Raw genomic sequence first — 17,694 nt, 5'->3', positions numbered from 1 at the left:
AAGAAAAATCAAGATCACAAAAAAATGTAAAAATCAAAATCAAAATCAAAACAATGAAGATCGTATTTGAAAAAAATAACAAATTCACAATTATAGATCTAATGATAAAATTGAAAACAAATTGAAATATTATAAAAGGGCCAAGAATAAAAATTAAAAATCAAATAAATGAAGACCAAAATTGATATATTAGTAAATAAAAAAGACAACTATGAAATTTTAATGGTCAGTGCAAGTTTTTTGAGAGAATAAAAAATAAAAAAAAAAAAAAAAGGAATTTTATAACAAACCATCACCCAAAACATCACACACACCACCTCCCATGTGAAAGGAGACATCGCTATGCTTCCAACATCATTAACGGAAGTTGGCATTATGTTGTTGAACGATGATTATTAAGAGCATGAAGACACTCTAAAAGCTGGCACATATGTTGCACGTGCTAGCCAAATTTTTTCATAAATATTTAATATTTATTAAAATATCAAATTATTCCTAATCCAAGTTTGATTATAACAAAAAAAAAAGATAAAAAAATACAAAAAAAAAAATTCAGTATCTTTATTGTGCTTAAAAATTGAAAAGGAAGCTAAAAGTTTTTATTTTATTTTAAAGTTGATTGAATCATTTTACTGTATTAAAAAAAAAAAAAAAAAACAATTTTCCCTAATCTAAAAAAAGATCGTATTACATCAATAGTAAATTTTTTTATATTTCTTTTAGAATGCCAAAATTATCGTTATATTATTCTAATTTGATAGTGCAATAAGTTTAGCGGCAGAGTGTTTTACGTTTTTGTTTTTTTGTTAATGGAATGTTAAAATTCTATTTTTTTATAATAATAATCACTTTTTAATTTCTTAATTTTTTATAAGACATTAAAAAATAACTTTTTTAGGTATTTAATGCAAAGCTTGATTCTTAGATTATGGAATTTTATTTAGATATATTTTTGAGTAATTTTTTATAAATAAAAAAAATGATTTTTATTTTTATTTAAAAATTCATCAAAATTAAATTATAAATAAACAAGAAATAAGGAACCTTTTAATCCACAAGAGTCAAGTACAAGTAAGTTGTTTGGCGGAAAAAAAAAAACAAGGAGTTTTTATCCTTTTTAATCTTATTATTAGAGAATTCATTGACTGTTGATTTTGAAGATCTCATTCTAAAAAAAAGTGAATATTTTGAAGATTTTTTTTTTATTATTCATGACTCGGATGAGCAATAAATATCAAATAATTCTATAAAAAATAAATAAAAAAAATCATGAAACTTAATATTCAGTCAACCAATCTAATGTTAAATGATAAAATTGAAAAAAAACCACCCCACGTAAATCTGAGTAAACTTGTTAAACCGTCAACTATATCATGAGACCAAAGGTAACTTATATATATATAAAAAAAACAAAAAAAATTTTATTTTTAATAAATTCAATGTTGAAGGTTAAAAATAAAAGAAAAAAAAATTAAATCCATATGACTTGAATAAACTCCACATAAAAAAAGTTAAAAAAAGATAACGAAGCCTAATTTCAAAACAACTTATTATTGAATGAGGAAATTAAAAAAAAAAAAAAAAAAGATTGAGTTGTTGGAAGGTGAAAGTAAAAAATAAATTTATTAAATTAAAAAAAAAGACAAAAAATTACCCGAGCTAACTTTTAGTTAACTTGCCAATCCCATGACCTGAGTTATGAGATCGAGATAATCCCATAAAAAGCAAATGGAAAAAAAAAATTATGGAATCTCGATATAATAAAAGATTCAATTAAAAGAAAAAAAATAAACAGAGTCAACTCGAGTCATGAGATCGAAATAATACCATATAAAACAAATAAAAAAATTATGAATTTCCAATTTTCTAATCAACTCAATGTTGAAGGATGAAAAAAAAATAATTAGAAAAAGCAGTCTAAAAAACACAAACTGAGTCAACACGGATTAAACTCTTAAACTTGTGACATGAGTCATGAGATCAAAATAAATTTATAAAAAGAAAATAAAAAAATTATGAAGCTTCATTTTCAACAGATTCTAATATTAAAAATTAAAATTATATATAAAAAAATAAATCTAGGAGAATAGTATCGTTACATGATAAATCAGTCAAAGAGATAATTTAAGTTAAAAGGTAAGAAAAATGAAATAATGGACTGAACTTTATAAGCGTTTCCATATTAAAATAAGTGTGGGCCTAAATAAAAGATAAGACTTGATCATGAGTTAAACAAGATGAATATCATTTATTAGAGTTATGATGTTTGGATTAGAAAAAATAAGAGACAGACTATAGAAAAGACATGATCTAAACTTGTAAGAGAAACAAACTAAAATGCTAAAATGCATAATATAATGAAGATGGACACTTTCTAATGCATCCTTAAAGTAAGCAGCAGCAAGGTAGTTAATATGCTTTTATCCATAACTTTTTTTTTTTTTTTTTTTTTTTTATGGGTGATGATATAGTTTGGTTTCAATTTTTATTAAAAAAATTAACCAAACCGGTTTTTTTTTAAAAAAACCAAAACCGAACTGAAACCGGTTCAAACCAACCGGTTTCGGTTCGGCTCTGTTTTTTAGGAACAAAACCGGTTTAGCTCGGTTTTTTTCAGTTTGGACTCGGTTTTTTTTTCCTAGTTTGGGTTCAGTTCAGTTTGGTTTTTTCAGTTTTAGACTTAAAAAATAGAAACCGAACTGGTCGTTTTTTTTTTTTTTAAAATTTTAATAGGTTTAATTGGTTTTTTTTTTATGGTTCGGTTTTTCCAGTTAATTTTTCTGGTTTTCTCAGTTTAATTGGTTTCTTACCCCTAATTTTTTTTTTAACGTAAACCAAGGCCAAAAAAAGAAGAAAACAATGCGTTTGAATTAAATTTTCAAGATTTTCAAAATTTATTTATTGTAAAATTGTAATCTTGTAGGCAGATAACTTGTAAGTTAATAGTTTATAGGCTAATCAGTAGGTTTATAATAATAGGCTTGCAATTTCCATTGTAATCCATTGCCTTGCAGTATCCATTATCAAAAAGCCTGAAAACAAAAAATCTGGAGTTTAAATTGTTAATATTAAACTTAATATCTAATTTTGAGATTTAAAGTTATTTTAGTTGAGGTGTGCAAAAAAAAAAAAAAAACCTAAAATATGTATATAACACAAAACAAACTACCAAACAGAACTTCTAAAATAATTTAATATTAAAAAAAACTAAATAAAAAAATTTAAATCATTAAAGAGTAAAAAAAAAAAAAGAAGCATTATTTAAGGTGTGGCTTATCTTATTTAGCCACTTCTTTTAATGTTTTGTTAATAATAATAATAATTGTTTTTTATACTTTGAGTAGTGGTTGATGGTGAGACTATCCAAAAGTATTCGATTTTAAAAATATGAGTTTAAATGTGTATTTGATAATAGGATTGAAAACGATTTTGTCTAAAACCTACGAAAATAAAATACTAAATTAATGGTTTTTAAGCAATTTTAAACCAATCAAAACTATTTAAAAATTATTAAACTATATTTTCAATTATATTTAGAGCTTGTGTAATATTATAATAATAATTAATTTTTAAAAATATTTTTTCACCATAAAATAAACAAGCTCTTAAAAGTATTTATAATTATCAGTAACACATTCAGATAATTTTTGAAATTATGATAGGGGTTGTATTTTAAAGTAATTTATATTAAAAATATATTATATATTTTTATATTAATATATCAAAATAATTTAAAATTATATATTTTTTTAAAAAATTTTAAAATTTTTAAAAACACCTTTTTCTCTTTTCAACTTATTTTCAATGTCAGTAACGAGGGAAACAGAAACTAGAATACAATACAGTTACTCTGTAAATAAAACCAAAAGAAGAAGAAGAAGCTACCAGTCCAAGAACATTTGGAACGGTTCAGATTTTATCCCAAGTAAGCTTTGAAGTAAAGGGAACAGAATCCAGAAAAGCGTGTTTAACAAGATGTTTCCTAGTCCCTGTAGTCTTTGGTATTATACATAAGATGGGAGTTGTATTTTATCACTAGTTATTATAGCTCATTAAATTGCTATAAATCTCTTTATCTTCTCTAGGTTGTTTGGTCTCTCTCTATCTCTCTTAATTAATCAAGTAAGTAATCTCCTTAATCCTTAACTTATCTTGTACGATGATTAAAGTTTTCCTTTGTATTCTTTCCTTTGCACTGTAATGTTTGCCTGTTTTCACAAGTCTTGTGGGTTCTCTTTCTTTGGTTTGGTTTGGTTTGGTTGCAGGCAAAGATAAAAGTGTACAAGCAAAAAAAGGATAAAGACTTTACCTTTTCTGTTTCTCGAATCTCTTTGAATTCTGGGTTTTGCTTAATTTTCAATTAGAAATCGGATCTGAAATTTTCTAATCAGGGGTACTGGGTTCTTTGGTTTATGTTTTCTTTGTAGGGTTATATCTCTTCGCTATTATGTTATTTTGATCATCTTTGTTTTCTTAAATTTGCTGATATTCAAATGTTTCTTGTGTGTTGGTGGTGGGGGTTTTGTTGATCTTCAGTTGAATTGTGTTTCTGTAAGGTGACCAGTATGATAGAATCACCGTGCTTTTCTTTTTTGGCTTTCAAACGTTTCTTGCAAGGTTTTTGATTGTATCACATTGTGGAGCAGCTTTAGTATCATAGTTACTTTATGGATTTAAATTGTCTTAAGAGGTTTGCTTGATATTCAAACGTAAGATGTTTGTTTTGACCATAAAGAAACCGTGTATGATCAGTTGCATTGTTACTTATAAGTTATACAAATGGAATTCCCTACCAAAAGTGTGTTAAAATATGAGATGTTGTAGGTGATCTGATCTGGCTTGATGGGTGGAAGTGCAATGGATGACGATTGGGAGTTTGCTTCACCATCAAATGGGGTTCGGACAATTGTTTTAGTTGGACGCACAGGCAATGGAAAAAGTGCAACTGGTAACAGTATTCTTGGAAGAAAGGCCTTCAAGTCAAGGGCTAGCTCATCCGGTGTTACCAGTAGTTGTGAATTGCAGAGAACTGCACTGAGAGATGGTCAGATTATCAATGTCATTGATACTCCTGGTATGGACAGCAAGCTATTTTATGCAAAATAACCTGGTCACAAACAACCATTCTACTCCATTGTTGTTATTTTTGTATTTCATAATTTGCTTACAACTTCTTGGTACATAAGAACTAACAAAATAGCCATTGCAGGACTTTTTGATTTTTCTGCCGGATCTGAATTTGTTGGCAGAGAAATTGTCAAATGTATTAATATGGCAAAGGATGGGATCCATGCTGTCCTAGTAGTTTTCTCAGTTAGGACCCGCTTTTCACAAGAAGAAGAAGCAGCCCTTCGCAGCTTACAAACTTTGTTTGGAAGTAAGATACTTGACTACATGATTGTAGTCTTCACTGGGGGAGATGAGCTTGAAGATAATGATGAGACTTTAGAAGACTATTTGGGCCGTGAGTGTCCACAGCCTTTAAAGGTTTCTTCCTTTTCTTTTTGACTTGTTACACTTGAGGTTTTGAAATTTAGTATGATTGCATTTGTTACTCTGGCTCTTTGTTTGAGTTGTACAAGAATGGCATCTCAAGAGTTTAAACTCTTTATTGTCAGGAATTTTAATGGCGTCATTAGCATGTTGTATTTTAACATAGTTTACAGCATACAACTTCATGTTGATTAGAGGTGAGCTTGATTATGCTCTCAACATGTTGGTCTCCAGAGAATAGTTGTTGTTTAAGGTTGCAAAATTTGAAGTCTGAGATGCCTTAGGACCCTTCAGCAAACTAAAATTTAAAGATGTCAATTTTTGTAAATCTGGCAAACTTTTTTTGAATTTTAATTCAAATTTCTTGTAGTGCATTTAGTTTACTAATAATTTTACTAAATGATTTCTCTTTTTACTGAACACTTCTTTCCAGAGTTTTCTTTACCTTTTCTTTTCTCTTTTCCTTGCATAATTTCCTTTGTTTTACCTAGTCATGGTTCTGTGGTGTTCTTTCAGTTAGCGGTAACTATAATGAATGCTGTGCAAAAATTTTGTACTTTTTTAACTTAAATCTATACCTTTGATTTGGTTTGGTTTTCCACAAGTGACAGTAAAATTGTAAAAAAATGAACTTCTTGTTGATTGTAAATAAATAACAAGGTTGGGAATTTTGCTAAGTGATATAGATCCCAATGCTCTGGATTGGTCTGCCACTATTCTGTGCTGTAAGATTTTATATTGCAACTTACTAGATGCCTATGACATGAGTTGAATTGAAAATGAGTGTAGACTCAAGATTACTAATTGTTATTGCATTCCTTAGAATTGACTTGTTATGAAGCTATAGATACATTTACAAAATTTGAACAATTGCTAAATCATGCAGATCGAAATGCTCTTGGTTGGTGTGCTGCTATTTTGTGCCAAGATATTTTTAATACAATTTTACCAATGTTATGCTGTTGACATGATCTTTTGTGTTATTTAAGTTAAAAATAAGTATAAATGCAAGCTTACTAGTAGCAGTGCAGCCTTAGCATAAAAACATCTTGTATGGCCTTGACATTCTAAATAGAAAACCATACTATTTGAAAAGGGTTTAAGAGTCTAGATATTTAGACTGGAGACTTCTTGGCTGGTCGGTGCTGGTCATGCTTCAACACTTTGAAAAAGTTATTAACTACTTTGAGAAATTAGCTGACATTTGGTTGAATGAGCTCAACTGGTTTGTTGGCTTACTGACAAATTATCTGTCAGATGAGTATCTTTTGAAATTTGATTTTTATTGGTTGTTAACAAAAAATGATTATGATAATCAACAAATTCTGTCAATGTCAAAAGTAAAATTGTTCATCAGGCGATAGATGGAATGTTTCTTCTCGAGTGATTGGCCAGATATCTACCCCTAGTGATTAAATGCAAGATATCTCATGCAAGATTTTGTAGTTTATTTAAATGCTTGACAATCTTTTAAAAATCTATGCAGGAAGTTCTCACACTCTGTGAAAATCGACGAGTTCTTTTTAATAACAAAACTAAAGATGTACTTAAGGGAGTTGAGCAAGTGCAGGAGCTTCTATCCCTTGTAAACAGAGTCATAGAACAAAATGGTGGTCAACCATACAGTGACGAATTATTTGCTGAAATACAGGTGAGTGTTTTAAAATTTCGATAATTTTATTGTAAAAGTTTTAGGAGAATAACTTGATTGATTTGACAGAAAGGGGAAATGAACTTCCGTGGTCAACAAGAAGAGGTTGATTCCTTGAAAGGGAATTTTTCTATAGGAGAAATATCAGAGTTGCAGGAGCAGATGAGAAGGCAATATGAAGATCAATTGAAACGAGTAACTGATATGGTATTCCTCAATTCCCTTGATTTTACTGACTTCCCATGTGCTCTTGTTGAAGATCAAATTTTGAAGTGGTTTGATGGATAGCTAGGAGGGTGTTTGAGAGTGTAGTCATGGTTGTTTTTTAAAGTGGTTTTTTGTTCGGATATGTATTAAAATAATATATTTTTTTTTTATTTTTTAAAAATTATTTTTGACATCAGCACATCAAAACGATATATATATATATATATATTTCAAAATTTAGAGAAACTATCCATTGCTTATTGATGCTAATATTTTTGCAGGTTGAGATGAAGCTTAAAGAGGCAACGGGTAATCTTGAGCGGCGGTTGGCAGAAGAGCAAGCTGCACGATTACGGGCAGAAGAGAGCGCACAATTAGAGCAAAGGAAATCAAACGAAGAAATTCGCATGCTTAGAGAGAGGCTAGAGAAGGCTCACGAGGAGCTCCGCAATAAGGGAGGCTGTGCCATTCTATGACACAAGTGAGAGACCATCTCCAATGGGGTGAAAACGGATGAGATTATTATTATTATTATTATTATTATTATTATTCTGTTTGTTGTTTATATTATGATTTTTGCAGTATTCATACTGCAAATGCGTCTAATAGTACTTGAAGCTTGAAATGATACGGTGCCCCAGTGTAAGTGCTTACAATGGTGTTTAACAATGTTTCAAGTGAAGCAATATTACTCATAATGTCTGCTCATTTTAATTTTGCCTTCATCAATGGTGGTTAAAGCACATTTAGTGAATGTGGGATTTTGCTTTGTGGAGTTTCTTGTGCTCATGCCTGGGAATAGCAATGGAGGTGGGTTGGAACGGATTTGGTTTAGCACCCTCCATTAGATATAGGGTTGGATTCATGTTTTCATGGCCCTGTAGTCATGGAGGTCAAATTTCTTGCACATTTTTTAAAATATTTTATCACATAGTAAAAAAAATCATTAAAGATCCATTCAAGAAAACAATTCTGTCTTAAGCTTTGAAAAAATCTTGAAATCTGAGAAGCAGGTGGGTAAGTAGGACTCTCTAGCAAGTCTGTGACTGCATTTTCCAGGGGGCAGGTGGATGTTGCTAGCTCGCCATCCCTAATCGTTTTGCCATATTTTAAAGAGATGCTCTCATTCTGTGTGGCAAGTTCAGGGTTGGTCGGGGTTGGCAAGCGGTGGTTTTCATGTGTCCAATCAACGGTGTGTTGGACCTTTTGGTTTGAGACAACTATGTTTTCGTTCATAGGTTTGAGACAGTTTGGTCAGCTGTTAAGGGAGTTTTCAGACAGTTCAACTATGTTTACGTATGCTTTCGATTCTCAGACCATGTTATGGTTTCTTGGATTAGTTTTCGTATAATGAATTCAATCATGATCTAGGTCTAGTATGTCATAATTCAGGTTTAATGGATCTATTTTCAGGACTTAAACTATGTTTGTTTTTATATTTCAAAAATATTTTTAAAAAATTTGATTTTTATTTATTTATTTTTTATTTCAAATTAAATTTTTTTAGTTATTTTTAAATTATTTTGATGGACTGGTAATAAAAATAATTTTTTAAAAAATAAAAAAAAATAATTTTAATATATTTTTTAAGTGAAAAATATTTTAAAAAACAATCGCAATTATATTTCTAAATAATTTCTTAGCCTGCTTTAATAGGCAAACTCATAGCGTGGTTAAACTTTAATTTGATTTTTTTTTTATATAAATTTTAGTTATTTTAATTGACTTAAATCAATACATTTTAACTTCATTAACCCGGATTAGATCTTGGTAGGGTGTAATTACTATGATATAGCCAGGTATTAAGATTGGAGATTAACCTGAACTTTTTCTGTGGCAGTATCATCCCTCAAAGAGCTTCCTAGATAGTTTTATATAACAGAAAACCTTCAAACAAAACAAGATAGAACTAGCATAATCAATAGCCTTTCAGCAGTGATTCATATTGAGCTAGCTGTTTATTAATTAGTAGAATTCATAAAAAAACATACAAATTAAAGCAGGAACCAGTAATAAATCCAGCTGACAATGATCAGGTAATTAAGGACTCTTAAACATCAATTCCAATTTAAACAGGGCACACATGACACAATATTACCAGATAATATCGTAGTATCTTTATTTTCTGGATTGAATTACATATATATCAAAATACCACTTGCACAACAGTTCTCCAATATTTCTTTTTTTACCTGCATGAATAAAGCAAAAAAATAAAAATAATCAAGTCAACACTGAACATTTAGTCCTCTTCAGCATTCAGTAATAGATAACATGCAATGCAAAACAAAGAGAAGATAAAATGGAAAGATGATTACCCAAGATGGAGAATCTTCTTGTCGTTGTGTGGGTATGCAGTTCCACCCTCAAGCAAATGGGGAGCAAAGAAATTGCGAGAGGCTGCTAATGCCTGGATTGCATTCAGCTCTGCTCCAGTCACCATGTTGGCTTGTTGAAGCCTCTCAACTTCTGCTATCTGAGATTATTAAGAATAACCATTTAAGTCAAATGCGTGGTATTATATTTGTTAAGGATATGGAAATATCAAGAAGAGCCTCATCAACGTTTGATACGTAAGAGAATTTGGTGTTCTTCATTACCTTGGTCCTAAGACAAACACTTTCATTTTCCAGCTCGATCTCCTAAAAAGAGGTGTTTAAATGATCAATTTGGACATGAATTAGACAAACGAGAGGTTCCTAAAGTATAAAATCAAAGTGAGAGCAAGCTAGAAATTACCCTTTTCTGCAAGTACTCAATTTCGGCTAGCAGCAACTCATGCTGTTGCAACAGACAAGTAGAGGAACAAAAATAATTAAGGACATAAAGAACTGTGATACAGCAGAACTTAAATTTGAGAGCCATTACAGTGATGTACATGATTAATTCTATATGCATGTATAAAACAATGGAAAGATATAATTGTTGAAGCAACAAAGACAAGAAATTAAGATCATAAGCAAGTCCTATCCATATAGATTAAACTGGCTTAAAATACTACCACTGCAAATTTCAAATAATGACCATACCAAGAGGTGATGATATATTACTTAAACCTTTTGTTTTTTTTTTTGATTCGAGAAAACCCCACTTTCTGGAAAGTGTATTTTTTGAGTCCAGGTGAGCAAGTAAAATCTCGGCTATCCCAGGCTCTTACAAGAGGTATATGTCCTGACTCGAACTCAAGACCTGCTATGCAGATCTAAGTCCTTTGCTACAACACAACGCCCCTTGGAACTATATTAATTAAAAGTTACTGAACTTTACATATTTGCTTCCAGTTGTATGATCTTTTACCTTCTTTGACCTGATTCTAGTAATGCCTCTCTCAAGCCTATTCTCCAGCTGCTTAAGCTCTTTCACAGATAAATTACTTACAGCATCGCCCATTAAGTGCCTACAAGCAAGAAGGGAAAGCATGAGCAGCACCGAACTGTGATGAAGAGTGTGTAAAATAAAGGACCATTCAAGGCATGTATGAGTTTCAAAGTTAGTAGAGTCATTTAGTGCTTTTTGTAGAGGTCATGGATGATGGATCAAATCTCATTTCACCAAGAACGAGAGGGGTTGTGGAAGGGGATCATAGTCTGACAAAATTATTTAAGCTAAACTTTGCATCACAAATTCACATGTTCAGCTAATTAATATTGTGCAGATTAAGTTAGATATTTGTACACAAATCTCCATTAATTTTCTAAGAACAAAATCGAGAGGAAGGAAACGTCCCATAGTTTAATAGTTTTTCCATTTTTAGGTTATAACCTTAAAAAAGATACAATGGAGATCGTACCTGTTAGAATTCTGTAGCATTTGAATTTGTTGCCGCAGCTTTGCTGATTCTTGTTGATAATACTATGTTTCATAATACAGGAAAAGTAAGCAAGCTAATGAATCGAGAGAAATTCAGGCACCTGAAACTTAAACAACTTGGTATAAATTTATAGAGATTAAAATATAGAGGAAGAAAAAGCATACCTGGGCATTGATTTCTGTGATTGAGGATGCATTTGAACCATCTGAACTGGCCTTTTTGTACCTATCTATAGTTGATCTTATGCTGCTACAAAAAATAAACAAACTTTCTAAGTTCAAGCAACAATGGAACAGGAAAGGATCAATGCAAAAGGATCCGAGATCCATATTTAATTTTTACCGTTTCAAACTTTTTTGTAAGCAGCAATAGGGTTTCATAAACATAATGTTTGATATGTCAACCCACCTAAACCTAGTATATATCAATATCATAGTACTGTGTCGTGTGGGATTTTTATGTGGAGAAGATACATCAAAAGAACATAACAATGAAACATCGACCACTGCAGTTGTCAACTTTCCAGGACAGATAAGTTTATTTGGATAGAGAACAAGATACTTTCTTGCACCTCACACGCCCAGATTACTAAAATTGAAGAAACCGTAGCAAAATCACTATATATATATATAGATTTTCATTTATTACACCAACATAGGAATGGAAACACAAAAGACAACCATGGAGAGTAAAACATGCTTTTAGGGCGAAGAGAACTGAGAGTCAAGGAGATTTTAGATTTGCTATGGGAAACAAGCAAAGGATGGGGAGATTTCCAAAGCTGAAAATGGAAACAGGAAGATCAAAAGAAGATGGGATATATAAGCCATGAAAGAGTAAAAGATCAAGATCAAAGAATGTGCTGTGAAGAATAGATATTGTAATCAATCACACCATTAAAAGAAGAGAAAGAAGTTACCTGTACGTGAACTGGACACCAAATTAACCAATCCTGCATCAGTGCTTGGCATCTTTTTCTAAGTTACAAGTCCGGTTTGTGAGTTGAAATTTAGAATTTTTGATCATAGCTAGTTCAGTAGATTTTTTTTTTTAAATCATTGAGAGAGGATAGGCTCTCAAACCCAAGATCTCGTGGGTATAAAGCTGGATTGATTGGCTAAAGAATGATCAAGGAACTTGTTAAGATTTATTTAGTGCACACTTTATTTTTTATTGATTAATAAATAATAGTAGATAATAAAAGTCCATTGAACACCTAAAAATTAATGGATAATTTATGAATATCTAAAATTTTTTATCTCATGAATAATGGACAAAGAATAAATATCCAGAAATCCAACCCATATAATAATAGATAATAGATACCCATTGGATATCTGAAACTCAATGAATAATTTATAAATATTTAAATTATTTATTCAATAAATAATAAAAAAGTATGAATATCAAGATATCTGACTTCTTCGTTTACCATTATCATTCTAAGAGGAAGAGCTATTTGTAACTTTTAGATAATGTAAAAGGTTAGAACTTTTTATTTTTTTAATGGTTAGTTTTTTTAGGTAGAAAATTAAAAATCATGAGTTGGAAAGAAGTGAATTTGGGAGTGAACATAAACTTATTATCAAAAATTAAATTTTTACTATGATATGAACTATTATACTAAAATTCACATACTTCAGTGAGCTTGTGGTTAATTGCATTTCAATTTCAATAGGTTTATTTTCTCAAAAAAAAGTTTCAATAGATTTTTGTACAACACATAGAGCTTTTTCAAACTTTGGGGCCATGATCAACAAAGATACTAAAAAAGATTGATAACAAAAAGGTTATCATGGGACTGATCATGGAAACTCAGTTCAGGTTTCTTTGGAGGAAAGACAATGGCAAATAAATCTCCCTATGTGCCTTTTCACAAGGACTTGAAATAGATTTGCTCTACTCTCTACTTCGTTGACAACTTTTTCCTCGCCAGAGCATTCAATCCGTAAATAAAGTTAAGAGGGAGAAAGAGAGAGGGCCCATTAATGAAGCTTTTGAAAAGAGTTAGAAAAACTAAAGAACATGTCTAGGTTTGTCTCCACTTTGAGCTTTCATTTTGAACTTGTTTGTCTTCACTGACTTGTTTTAAAATCTCTGATCTTATGGAATGAATCAGAGCTAGCAAAAGATGAAAGTCTAAACTGCTGTCAGTGAAAGCTCGAAGAGGAAACAGAAGGTACTGAAAACCGAGCACCCATATTAGCAATGGAAGGGGAAAGGGGCCAGGCTTAATCACTCGGAGTGCAGAGTCGCAGCTACACAGTATGGATCCTCAAAAATTGCAGCACCAGAAAGGTAAAAATGAGAATCAAGACAAGAGCTAGGGTTTGCTTTACAATCCGAGGTCTTAATGGAGGGAAGAAGATCAGCTCTGTCAAGAGATCAGAAAGAACTTGTTGCTTTCTTTGCAACTGTTACTGTGATAATTATTACTATTATTATTGTGCTCTAAGTGTTGTTGTTGTGGTTATTGATGTTGAGAAATCTGTAACTCTTCTTCAATAAGATTGCAAATATTTTAGTTGAATTAAACAAAATTTTAGTTTGTTGTACATTTATCTTATTAATTACTTAGAAATATCTAATCTTTTTATTGTAATTACAACTTTTGTTTTTTGTATTTTAAAAATGTTTTTTTTTTAAAATTTCTTTGCTTCAAATTAATTTATTTTTGGTGTTTTTATATCATTTTAATGTGTTGATATGAAAAATAATATTTTTTTATAAAAATATTATTTAATATATTTTTAAACAAAAAAAAATACTTTAAAACATAACTACTATCATAAAACAAACTAAACAGATTGAGCTTTCTCAAACTTTGTAGGTATCATCAATAAAAAAACTAAAAAAGATTGAACAAAAAGGTTATCATGGGATTGCTAATATTTTAATTGAATTAAAGAAGATAATTATTAGTATCTTTATTGTACTAGTGTTGTTGTTGTTGATGTGGATAAATCTATAACTCTTCTTCAATGGGATAGCTAATATTTTTAATTGAATTAAACAAAATTTTTGTTGTGAAATTTATCTTTTTAATTACTTAGAAATATTTAATTTTCTTATTGTACTTGGAAATTTATTTGTTTTTGTGTTTTAATTTTTTTTAAATGAATTTATTTTTCTTTACTTCAAATTAATTTATTTTTAGTGTTTTTTGATCGTTTTAATGTGTTGATATTAAGAATACATTTTTAAAAATAAAAAAAATATTATTTTGATATATTTTCTAAATAAAAAATATTTTAAAAAACAACCATTATCAATAAATAAACTCTTAATAGAATGACTATACTTGTTCATAGAAGCCCTAAATGCACTCTGATTTCTAGCATACCCATGTTTGCTTAATTAATGGCCTAGATGGGGAAGCCCTACAATGTGTCTAGGCTAATCAATATCATCTTTAGCACCTATAATGCAGTCAATACTCACTATAAGTAGTAAAATAACAAAGGGAAAATCTAAAAACCAGGAACACTTCAAATCTTTAAAGCATCAAATCATGATTTCAACTTACAAACAGCCAAAATGTTTGTTATCGTGATTTATCATTAGATCCCATTAGACATGTTAATGAATGCATGGATGCTAGAGGAAGAAAAAAATCATGACATAAAAGCACTTCGATCATATAAACCACCAAAAGGATCAGCAAAAATACGGAAAGAAAGCACACTGGAAGATGACAATGAGATCATGATTTCTTGATATGGTCAATTCTTATTTCACATATAGAAGACATGGATTTATGCTCTCGTTCCCGTGATAATTATGAATTTAAAGAGATGGCTTTTATGGCTCTGCTAAACTTCCAGTAAAGTCGAGATAATATCAGTATAAAGAAGAAACGAACATATCAGTGTCGGTCAACTGAGATCCAAGTCAAATAGTCTGATCTGACAAACAACTCCTTGGAAAGCCAAAAATCATGGACAGTTTGCATAATTTAGGATAAACCCTCCTAATATTTCACCCTTCACTGTCTCTTGTTCTATGAAAGAAGCACTTATTATGACAACAGAAACATCAAACAAAGACCTAGTGATCTGTGAGAAAGAAAAGGAGGTTTCCTTCAAGATCCAAAAGAAAAGACAATAAGGAGAAGGTAAAATTACTTGTTGTTGGCGTACTCATAGAGACGGCCACGGCTAGAGAAGACGATGAGAGCAACTTCAGCATCACAAAGAACTGATAATTCATAAGCTTTCTTCAAGAGCCCATTTCTCCTCTTGCAGAAAGTAACCTGACGATTGGTGGTGTTCTCGATCCTCTTGATCTCAATCTTTCCTCTTCCCATGTCTACACAAAAGATTGTTTCTTTCATAACCCATACAAGCTTATGTATTATATATGCGCCAGTTTTCTTAATCTAATAGCTAGCTGATCTGACCTTTACATGTCATGCCTACCAAAAAAGCATGGAATAGCAAGGTAATTGCAACAGTTTGAGAAAGACTGTAGAGAAGTAAATGGTAAAAAAATATTTTTATAAAGAGTAAATTAAATAGAAAATGGGAACAAAATTAAGAGCAAAAAAAAGTTTGTATCACTGAAGTTTAAGGGTGTGCAAATCTGTTTCTTTGCATTCTTCAGTGAAATGTTTTTTTCCTTTTGGATGAATTAATTCAACAAGTTAAAGTTTAAAACTCCCCAGAAGACAAAAGAAAGCAACTTGATTTCAAGAAAAAGGCGAGATGAGGAAATAATGCTCGATAAAAGTGTCTAAAAGAAGAACTACGAAGAAGGATAGGTTGTTCAGAAAAAATTAAATGATGGATCTGCAAAAATGATTAAGGAGAGAAAGAGATGGAAGGATATCGCTTTATCAATGAGGTTTAGCTCAAAAGATCTTGGTGTAGAAAGATGTAAACCACTAGGCAATATGCATGCATTAAGTGCTTAGACTAACAAAAATCTCCAAAAGAAGAAAGAAAGAAACTTGATTTCAAGAAGAAGATGATCATGAGGCGAGAAAAGATGTTCAAGAAGGTTGCCAAAAGGAACTACCAAGAAAGAAATACCAGAAGGACAGGTTGTCTTGTATATGCAAGATCTGTAAGAATGATTAAGGGGAAGAAAAACAAATGGGAGGAGAGTTTGAGAATTGAGGTTTATCTCAAAAGATCCAGGTTTTGAAAGATGTAAACCACACTAAGAAATATGGCGAAGGGAAACAAGAAAAGTGGATATATATATGTATGTATGTATATTGTATACCCTTTGATCTGATGAAAATGAGAAGGGAATCTAGCATGAGTTAAACATGATTTATGTACTAATTATTTTACTACTATTGGGAGCATATCCCATTTTCTTGCACTTGTCTTTCTCTTCATGTCTCTCTTCTCAAATATATATCCACAGTCTTGAGGGGACAACAATAACTCAGATCAGCAGAAGTTGATGGTGATTATACATGTGGCTGAAGTGAAAACGACATGAACTGCCTCAAAAATAAAACCTCAAGTGCAATCATCTTAAGATCAGCTGATCAAACTGCCTTGCTGAAGAGAAAGAGCTTCAAAACACATGAAAGAAGAAGGAGAAGAAGAAGAAGAAGAAGAAGAAACCCTTGTCTTTAAACTTTTCTCCCATTCATAACTGTGTATTTCTTCAAATTTTTTACACAGAAGAAAAACAAAAAAAGGGAAAAAACCAGACGAAGAAAGCTTGAAAACATGAAGAGACTAAGTAAAAAAGAAGAGAAACACATGAATTTTGTACAGAAGAGAAGGAATAATGTTAAATGAAGGAAATCTAGGGAACGGGCACTGGAGCAAAGAAGACGAGAAAAAAGAAAAGAGAGAGAGAGAGATGTTCATGTGTAAGGCAAGGAAGAAGATTCTTTTCTTTTTTTTTTCACTGGCAGCAAAATCTATGATAAAATCTTTGCTTGTTTGTGCAAGAAACCATGCAATTATAACAACATATGCATGTTTTTAGAAGAAAGGAGCACAGACCTGCAGACTTAATTTGGTCACACTCCGGCCTCTTCAGCTTTCGGAAAATTTATTTTGTAGAATTCTGAAAGAAATAGAAGTGCTTATTATGACTTCACTCTTCTTCCCTATTTGTAGCCTTTACTTTCTATGTCTATCTAGACAGAGACGAAGCAGTGAAGAAGAGAGATTATGAATAATAATTTAGTTTTCTTGTTACCTTTTTTAAAAAAAGGGAAGGTGGTGGTGAAAGAGTGAGAGATTGGGGTTATCGTAAAGAAAGGGACATGGGAATTGTTGTGTTTCCAAAAACCTACATGAGATGTTGTTGTTTTAGCTAAAATAAACAGCTTTCGAGGTGTAAATTCGCACCATATACTGCAATTTTTGTTTTTTATAATTAAATCATCATCTTCTTCCTGTGTTTTCCTTGACTTTTATGCCCTCCAAGGACCTTTCTACTGTGGTAGAATCTCAATTTAATGGTTGGAGATTGATCCAACGAATCATGTCAAGAGGAAAAATGTCTATTTACAGCTTGATAGATTAGGGTTCGGTGGTGCTTTTCCACGTCTTATGTGCAC

The 17,694-nt window shown here is 30.9% G+C and overlaps 2 protein-coding genes across 5 annotated transcripts; one reads left to right on the top strand and one right to left on the bottom strand.

Moving 5' to 3' along the window:
* Nucleotides 1-3,812: 3,812 nt before the first annotated feature.
* Nucleotides 3,813-8,076, top strand: LOC118056623 (immune-associated nucleotide-binding protein 9). 4 transcript variants are annotated; one of them, XM_035068877.2, is made up of 7 exons: nucleotides 3,831-4,001; nucleotides 4,086-4,122; nucleotides 4,825-5,074; nucleotides 5,210-5,487; nucleotides 6,980-7,144; nucleotides 7,214-7,351; nucleotides 7,633-8,076. In XM_035068877.2, exons 3-7 carry the CDS (start codon nucleotides 4,843-4,845, stop codon nucleotides 7,825-7,827), a joined length of 1,008 nt encoding a protein of 335 aa, XP_034924768.1. In that variant the 5' UTR covers nucleotides 3,831-4,001; nucleotides 4,086-4,122; nucleotides 4,825-4,842; the 3' UTR covers nucleotides 7,828-8,076. The 4 variants fall into 4 exon arrangements, with proteins under 4 accessions (XP_034924770.1, XP_034924768.1, XP_034924767.1 ...); XM_035068879.2 differs by lacking the exon at nucleotides 4,086-4,122 and having other exon boundaries at nucleotides 3,813-3,925; XM_035068876.2 differs by having other exon boundaries at nucleotides 3,831-4,122.
* Nucleotides 8,077-9,359: 1,283 nt separating this feature from the next.
* Nucleotides 9,360-17,263, bottom strand: LOC118056622 (agamous-like MADS-box protein AGL11). Its single transcript, XM_035068874.2, has 9 exons — nucleotides 17,132-17,263; nucleotides 15,287-15,470; nucleotides 11,327-11,411; nucleotides 11,142-11,203; nucleotides 10,649-10,748; nucleotides 10,091-10,132; nucleotides 9,952-9,993; nucleotides 9,670-9,827; nucleotides 9,360-9,543 (listed from the first exon to the last, which is right to left on the bottom strand). The coding sequence occupies exons 2-9, from the start codon at nucleotides 15,466-15,468 to the stop codon at nucleotides 9,540-9,542; spliced, it is 675 nt and encodes a 224-aa protein (XP_034924765.1). The 5' UTR covers nucleotides 15,469-15,470; nucleotides 17,132-17,263; the 3' UTR covers nucleotides 9,360-9,539.
* Between the last annotated feature and the right edge of the window lie 431 nt (nucleotides 17,264-17,694).

Source organism: Populus alba, chromosome 19 (genome assembly GCF_005239225.2).
Source record: "Populus alba chromosome 19, ASM523922v2, whole genome shotgun sequence".
Classification (NCBI taxonomy): Eukaryota; Viridiplantae; Streptophyta; class Magnoliopsida; order Malpighiales; family Salicaceae; genus Populus; species Populus alba.
Note: the sequence above shows the minus strand (reverse complement) of the source record. Positions and strands in the feature narration are given on the sequence as shown.

Excerpts from the sequence above, each read along its gene's own strand:
- LOC118056623 (XM_035068879.2), top strand. The coding sequence starts at position 4,843 with ATGGGTGGAAGTGCAATGGATGACGATTGGGAGTTTGCTTCACCATCA. Across the intron at positions 5,075-5,209 it reads CAATGTCATTGATACTCCTG|GACTTTTTGATTTTTCTGCC; the intron begins GTATGGACAGCA and ends TAGCCATTGCAG. Across the intron at positions 7,145-7,213 it reads AATTATTTGCTGAAATACAG|AAAGGGGAAATGAACTTCCG; the intron begins GTGAGTGTTTTA and ends TTGATTTGACAG.
- LOC118056622 (XM_035068874.2), bottom strand. The coding sequence starts at position 15,468 with ATGGGAAGAGGAAAGATTGAGATCAAGAGGATCGAGAACACCACCAAT. Across the intron at positions 11,204-11,326 it reads TCACAGAAATCAATGCCCAG|TATTATCAACAAGAATCAGC; the intron begins GTATGCTTTTTC and ends TATGAAACATAG. Across the intron at positions 9,828-9,951 it reads GTGTTTGTCTTAGGACCAAG|ATAGCAGAAGTTGAGAGGCT; the intron begins GTAATGAAGAAC and ends TAATAATCTCAG.